The sequence below is a fragment of the Zingiber officinale genome, chromosome 1A (assembly GCF_018446385.1).
Source record: "Zingiber officinale cultivar Zhangliang chromosome 1A, Zo_v1.1, whole genome shotgun sequence".
Lineage (NCBI taxonomy): Eukaryota > Viridiplantae > Streptophyta > Magnoliopsida > Zingiberales > Zingiberaceae > Zingiber > Zingiber officinale.
Genome location: NC_055987.1, coordinates 154,980,540 through 154,988,348, shown reverse-complemented (window position 1 = coordinate 154,988,348; position 7,809 = coordinate 154,980,540). Strand labels below are relative to the sequence as shown.

The 7,809-nt window shown below is 33.7% G+C and overlaps 1 protein-coding gene and 1 non-coding gene across 2 annotated transcripts; one reads left to right on the top strand and one right to left on the bottom strand.

Annotated features, from left to right (window-relative positions):
• Positions 1 to 1,243: 1,243 nt before the first annotated feature.
• Positions 1,244 to 1,324, bottom strand: TRNAL-CAG. Its single transcript has one exon. It is a non-coding gene; the product is annotated as a tRNA-Leu (tRNA).
• Positions 1,325 to 3,343: 2,019 nt separating this feature from the next.
• Positions 3,344 to 5,213, top strand: LOC122005348. The gene is made up of 5 exons (XM_042560369.1): positions 3,344 to 3,641; positions 4,186 to 4,252; positions 4,336 to 4,419; positions 4,523 to 4,637; positions 4,872 to 5,213. Exons 1-5 carry the CDS (start codon positions 3,344 to 3,346, stop codon positions 5,211 to 5,213), a joined length of 906 nt encoding a protein of 301 aa, XP_042416303.1.
• Positions 5,214 to 7,809: the final 2,596 nt, after the last annotated feature.

Genomic DNA, 7,809 nt, shown 5'->3' with positions numbered 1-7,809 from the left:
GATGCTTGCTTTGAACTTGCATGGGACACATGAAATAGATATGTGCTAATCATAAGATCAACAAATGATTAATTAGCATCATTTGATATATATTTTTTTCTCAAATTATTATTTGTTTTTAGGAGTGGGCAAGTTTGTAGCTTACTCAATGCAAAAGGCATTGAGGTAGACATCATTTTATGGCTCACACTTGCGGTGGCAATGATAAAGAACAACATACTTATAAATGTCATTAGATAGTGAATCTAAATATGATCGAACTTAAATGAGGCATTAATAAGAAAAGATCCTACATTAATTTTGTAGATAACAAACATATTTATGTAAGAAAATGGCAATTGTAAGTGGCATTTAAATGAGAAGCTAGAGTGTATTTTTAAATATTTGAAGCAAAAAAAAAAGAAGAAAAAAAGTTAGAAATAAATTTCATGAAGAATATACATGTGAAAAAAATTGACAAAGAGCTGTCTAAAAAAAAAATTTAAAAGAGGCAAACTTTTTCCTTTAAATTTCTAGTGCTTAAATTTGTATGATAATAAAGATGGTATCATTCAACTCAATCGATTAATATCATCGACCGTACATAAAGTATAAGTAAGTGAATCACATGAGACATTTTATCCTAGTTTAACCTTTTAAATGAGGAAGATCAAACACTCAATGAATCATTTTACATCTATTAAAAATTAATTTTAATGATCTATTGGATTAATCATTCATGCATATATTAACTATGTCAATCCGTGGGAGTAACATTATAATTTTATATAATAAAAGTTGATTTACATCAATGAAACATGAGAATATCTCAAGATACAAAGTGATAGAATGTTGATAAAAATTGAGTAAAAAAAACTTGTACTAAAAAATGAATATTTAGATTTTAAATCTTTGTAATATCATTAATTAAACTTATTGACTTTCACCGGGATTGTGTTTGCTTGGAATGTGAAATAAGAATATTTTTGTGATAAAAACAAAAAATAATCATTAAAAACTCATGAAAATTAAGCAAAACAAATTCTTATACTGCAGAACAATTATTTAATATGCTGTATTATTTTCCTTTTGCTTCATTATCCACAAGACTCTTTCATGTAATAAAACGCTAATGAAATGGAAGGATCCCTAACTAAATTGAAGCAAAAGAGAAAATTAAAATACATAGCAGATTATTTTTCAACAAAAATAAATACGACGTATATTAAAATGTTGAATGATGAAAATAGAAAAAAAAATCTACTGTCAAGAATGGGATTCGAACCCATGCCCTTTCGGACCAGTACCTGAAACTGGCGCCTTAGACCAACTCGGCCATCTTGACGTTAGTACAATGATGCAGTTTAAGTAACACTTAAACTAAAATAATTTATTTGTTTTTTTACAAGCTAGGGTAATAAATGAGTCCAATGTTTATAAACAAGTTTGATGTCTGCCTTGATAAAAGCTTGTTTATTTTTATTCAATATACACAAGGTCAATCAAATAAATAAATTTGAACAATTCATTAAACTAAAAAACAAACTTAAACACATGTGTTCAACTTGTTAATATTCGTGAACAACGTTTGTAAACAAGGTTCCTAAACAACATTTGTGAATAATGTTCACGAACCATATTCATTAATAAAACTCTTATTAATATGTTAAATAAAAAATAAACAAATAAGTTTAAATTATCAAGTTCAAAAACTAATCAAATAAGTAAAAGTTTTAAATAATCAAATAAGCTTGAATTGAGAGCTCGATAACATTTAAACGAACCAAACTCGAACAAAATTCGAACCAAACTCAAGCTAAGCTTGAATATATAGTTTGATGATATCTAAATGAAACAAACTCAATCCAAGCTTCAAACAAACTCAAGTTCATAAAAAATAAACTAAGTCAAACTTAAACAATCATTTCGAAGGCTTAATTCATTTTAAGTTCAGCTTGACTCGATTACCTTATCACATAAACTTAAACACCCAAAGGTCAGCTCGATTTGTTTACAACTCTAATGCAGACCTTCATCTGACTAATTGTGGAGGTTGGCGACCATCCCTGATTCATCCACTAGATAAATTCAAAAATACTGTAGCTCATAACATGGTAGCCTAGTAGTCTCAATAGTTCAAGTACAATAGGCATAAGTATATTCTATTTATTTTTTTAATATTTCAGATATCCAACTCTTCAAATTTATTAATCTCTATGGAGGTTTTCTATCGGCTATTAAGATAAATTAGGAAGCATGAATGATATGTTGCTCTACGACCAACGCTCCAGGGTTGTCTTTCCATAAGAGGAAATTAATTCGAGTATGCCGCAACTAGGAAGCAACTCATGTTTGATTAATTGGGAAAGTGTCTTAGCATTGCACCGGAGACCCAAGACATCTATTTTCTCTTGATCCTTAAGTTCCTCTCATCAGCTTTTAGCCATTAAAATAAATTAGGAAGCATGAATGAAGCGTCACTTTAATTTCCAGTCAGTGTTTCAATGTTATTTTCCCATCAAAGAAAATTAATCCAGTATATCATAATTAAAAATTGATCCATAAATATTTGATTAACTACGAAAGTCCTACCATTGTACTGTAACTTAGAGCTTTTATTTGTTCTTCTGCGGCAACAAGGACGGAGCCACGTTAACTTCTACCCGGGCACAATAACGATGAGAAGGAGATTTATGGTGGGAGAAAAGGAAAAAAAGTGAGGGAAAGAGAAAGGTAGCTCAGGTGTTGGTGTCAGCGCTCATGGCCCACAACCAGCACTATAACAAAATCCCTCATAGACATTAGTGGAACAACAACAGTTTTAAGTAAAAATCGATGTCTTTGAATATTTGACACCAGTTTTTCCAAAAATCGATATCTATGAGCACTGAATTTCGCTCATAGACATCGGTTTTTTAGCCGATGTCTATGAGCGTCTTTTTTTTCGTTAATAGACACTGATTTTAACAGCGGTTTTTAAAACCCGGTGTCTATGATAAATAAAATAATTTAATTTTTCCACCCATACTTAGCCAAAATTTACAACACTTCCCTCCAAACCTAAACCTATATCGCGCCGTCCTTCCCCTTGCTAGATCGACACCCCCTTCCTCTCCGATCAAGATCAACACACGACTCCCTTGTGAGGTCTGTGGAAAACGACCACATCCATATCCTCTTTCCCCTTCTCTTCTCCTCTCCCTTCAGTCTTTGCCCTCTCGCGGGTTGCTCCATCTCTTAGGGTTTCTTCTCTTCATGCTTTTTGGTTTCTGGTTTCTCCGTCTTTTCCTCATGCTTCCTGGTGCTTAGGGTTTCTGCTCCTTCGTCGTCTGCACATTTTGCACCTCGCCTAGGGATCTTTCCAATGACGACGTCCTCGACCGCTTCCGCTCTCATTCTCGCCATCATCCTTCTGCTTGTCGCCCCCTTGTCACCTGGGAACTGCGCATCGACTGGAGAAGGTAACGCTCTCTTCTTCTCTTTCGGTGGGTCGGGGAAAAATCGGAGCTTCGCCACAGAGTTTGCCCTCTATGGCGATGCTGAGATGAATAGCTCGGAGGTGAGGGTGACGCGTGCGGCGAACGAGAGCTCCGGGCTTATGATTTACTGGAAACCAGTCAGATTCTTCGGCACCAAGCTCGGGTTCTTTCCATCAGATTTAGGTTAATCACAACGATGACAATTTCAATAACTCTGATATGCTGTTATTTTTAGGTTAATCACACTCTGGATATTCTGCATGTGCTCACACGCATTGCATGTATTTCAGCGGAGCATTAAGGAACCAGAAGCAGATATTTGTTAATTGCCGTCAAATCTCCAATAGCTTGCTAATCGTTAGGTACTTATTTCCACAATTGAGTCCATAGGGGTTGGATCCCTTTGCTCTTTTGTTGATATATGTTGTGAAGCAAGGGGAGATTGTGTTTGGAGTGAAAAATAGGAAACATGGAATGCCTTATACTTGTTATTTATGCCTTTTTGTTTTTCCTCCTGTTTCCTCTTATCTTTCCATCCAAGTAAACTAAGTGCATCTCTCAATGAGCCAATATCAAGTGTCCTACTTTGGTGTGAATATGTCATGCAATTTAGATTTCTTATATCAATATAAGAAAGTGCATTTTGATCTTATGAACTAACATTGCAATTTTCCTTTTAGTTGAAATGCGTTGTCCTGAAGTTTGTTTGACATGCTACCTTGAACAGGCAGCGTTATTGATGGACCTGAGATATATGAGATATACAAGCTGATTACCTTCTCTGCCTATATAAGGCAAATGTTACTTGAATTTAAGAAAGAAGGCAAAGGACCTCGACAGCACTAATAGCAATATTGTGAATCATTCTACTCTGCAGTTCTTGTTTGCCGCTTCATCAGCATCAAAATGTGCACTCATCAATTGCTGTTTTCGATAGTAAACGTGAGCAAATATCTCCAAGGTGCAAGTTGCAAATTCATTTCTGTTTGTAAAGTGATTCTGACCTATTTAGTAGAAGATCTCTCAGTGTTCACTCGAAGAGATTTTGCAATTTTTCACAACAGAACCGCAATGAACAATACAAGCATGACCCTCGTCAACATTGCTATTGTTGTATATTCATTTCAGTTAGGCATTATAACTGAATACATTATGGCTTCTCAGACATCAGTTAGGAAAGTAAGCATCCATTCCAGTCAGATATGCGTGTGACCAGTCAGATTCTTCGGCACCTTTGTCAATAGAATCAAATAAACTATACTCAAGTTGGCCATCCAATGGAGAAATTGAACTTCATAATTTGCAGGTACACGTGACACCAAACTTATGTAAAACTAGTTTTTTCTAGTTTCCTCCATGTAATTCTGATTTGTGACTTCTTCTTGTCGATTGTTAAGTGTAGATTTTTTCTAGTTGTGGATTCTTTTCGACGATGGTTTGCTTCTCATCCTCAGCAGAGGAGAAAAATTACATTCTTGGATTGATTACGATGGAGAATCGAAGAGAATAGAGGTCAGGCTTTGCCAGGATAAGGATCCGAAGGAAGCAGCCCCTTCGATCTCTCACTCTATCGATTTGTCTTACATGTTGTGGAGGGAGGCGTCCTGGGTGGGTTTATCTTCCTGGAGTGGCAATTCTAGTCATGGCAGTAGCATATACTCGTGGAATTTTACAGAGAAGAGTAAGCTCTGTACTTGCACAATTCCAGTTTATTCTGCATTAATGCTTAGCAGCTTCAGACATTCATATGACTGATGATGAAAGCAAATTAATTGTTCTATAATATAAGTATAGGATTGTTATATCAAAAAATTCATGCTAAAAAAATTTAGTAAAAAATATTTATGGACTCAGTGCATGTTTTTTTAACTAATAAATTGTAAAATAGTTTCCTTGTTTCCCATTCTTTAGGTTATCCTTTGATTGTTACTGCTTCATGGCATCATGAATGTTTTGTTTGGTCTATTAAGTTGTTTGGCTGTGGTTAATTTCAGCTCCTGTTTGAAACAAGAAAATGGTTTTGGTGCTGAGTGAATAGGAGAAATACTAATATACATGTATCCTGATTATATTTGCCCCTTTCATGGAAATTACTATATATTTCTTGTTCCTATTTAACTTTTTACAATTCATTTCTGATCATTTTTCATTGTGCGTTGTATTTGTTTGCCTAGTTCCTGTTTGCTACTTTGTAGACAAGTCTCAATTCTTAATCAGGATCGGATAGGATGTGCTACATGATGTATTTAAAAGGATACTTCTTTCATAACTAGCATTTGGTTTCTAATTGAGTTTGGTTAGTTTTATTATATTTAGTATATCCCAACTGAGTTGCATTTAAATTATTTGTATAAAAGTTGATTTCCATTGATAATTAGCTAAAACATTTAAATAGTTTTTAAAATTATAATTAAAATAAATAATAATAATAAAAAATTAAATTGAACTAAATTTTAATTTGTCGTAAAAAATACAATAGCCTGGCTTCGTCACTGTTACATAATTACTTCCTATTATGTACTTTGATTGGACAAGGAAAGTCTCCCATTTATAGTGTTTACTTAGAGGTACTTGGTTGCATGGTATGAAAAGAGCAATAGGAAAAAAAATGGAATAACGGTGCTTGATTTGAGTAAGTAGTGATGGATCCAGCAGAATCAATCTTCCAAATATGGGATTACTTAGCAAAATGGGATATAAAAATCTTTCTATTCTCATTTCACACTTCTATTATTCTTATTTTTATTACCATTCATATTCTTAGGACGGATTAACAGGAACGGAACATATTCATCTTTTACCATAATCATTTTCATTACCATTCATATTCCTTTCCATAAAACAAGCGCACCCTTACCCTTCTCACAAATCATGGAAGCAACGTGATGTCAAATGGCATGGTTCAAATCCATTATTTAAAAGGCTCTCCATTGACTTGTTAAGGATCTGGTAAGTATTTTATCGCCAATGGCATGTTGAGACCAGCTCGTCAAAATTGATGTCTAAGTTATTTACATCTCAATTCTATGCTGTTAATCTAAATGAAGAATTACGACAACATTTGGAGGTCAGTTAATAGTTATGGTGTTTGGCAACCATATTTATGATGATGATGATAGCATCTTGTTCTGGAGATTGATGCTCATATAGACAGTGTTAATGACATTGCCTTTTCCTATCCCAAGAAGACTCTCTTGATCATCACTTGCGGTTTTGACAAGGCAATTAAAGTGAGTAAAACCATGTGGTTGATCAGTCAGAAGATTATACAAGAAGAATTGTATGTTCTTAACAGGTTCCGTTACATGATGAATTAGTGTGGGATGCTTCAACTGGACAAAAATTCCTAGATCATACTGGAACTTAACAATAATATGATTGAATATTCTGTATGACCTTATTCTTGGACAATCTTTCATGTTTTTTTATGAAATTCCTAGATCTTTTACACTTTGTTTCTGGTGTCCTTACTCCTTACACCTTATTTCCATGTGAAATTTTTTAGGGTTTTGCAAGTCTTGCTGGAGCACTAGTTGAGAATAAGGCAATTCAATCTATACATCTCAAGCTAATAAGACTTACACACACTTAGATTTTCTATCCATGCAGTTCTTTCTTGCAGATTTAATTTCTTCATCAGATCTGTTGGCTTTCCAGTATTTATTGATTATACTACTTCTCAGCAATTATGTAAAACTATATTTCTTCTTGTTTAGGAAAAATAACACTTCTAGATATTGGCAACAATGAGATTGGTCCCAAAGGCGCCTTTAGCATCGCTGAGTTTGTTAAGAAAACTAAGTCCTTGCTACGGTTGAATCTTTACATGAATGACATTGGCGATGCGGTGTGGTTATTGACTATTGTTGCTTTATGCTCTGTTGCTTCACTTCTGATAAATTATCATCTAAGGTGCATATATATATCTCATTGAAAATCATATAAATGAATTGATGTTACTCATCTTTATTGCTGTTGAGGAATTTATTTACTTTCCATGTACTCTTAGTGATAAAAGTGAATTTATTATTTGCAAACTAAAAGTGAATTTATTTACTTTTCATGTACTCTTAGTGGTAAACAGTTATGCCATTTGGGCCGACTACTAATGAATTGAATTTGAAAGATTAAATTGCTGTTTATGTAGTTAGATTAAAATTTTTGGTTTGGATTATATTAAGTTCCCAGGAATGATAGATCTATCACTATATGATGTGGTTGAGATAAATGATGAATGTTTTTCTTTTTAAGCATTCCAATTAGTCATCTTGTTACCTGGTGCTCTTACTACTTTTTCAACTATGATTTTTAGTCTTGGTTTACTAATATATTATTTATGTGTTTTTACAGT

What these genes read in the sequence shown, in the direction of transcription:
- LOC122005348 (XM_042560369.1), top strand. Translation starts at nt 3,344, where the DNA reads ATGACGACGTCCTCGACCGCTTCCGCTCTCATTCTCGCCATCATCCTT. An exon ending in ACCTTCTCTGCCTATATAAG is followed by an intron (nt 4,253 to 4,335) that starts GCAAATGTTACT and finishes TCTACTCTGCAG; the next exon opens with TTCTTGTTTGCCGCTTCATC. An exon ending in CGTGAGCAAATATCTCCAAG is followed by an intron (nt 4,420 to 4,522) that starts GTGCAAGTTGCA and finishes TTTTCACAACAG; the next exon opens with AACCGCAATGAACAATACAA.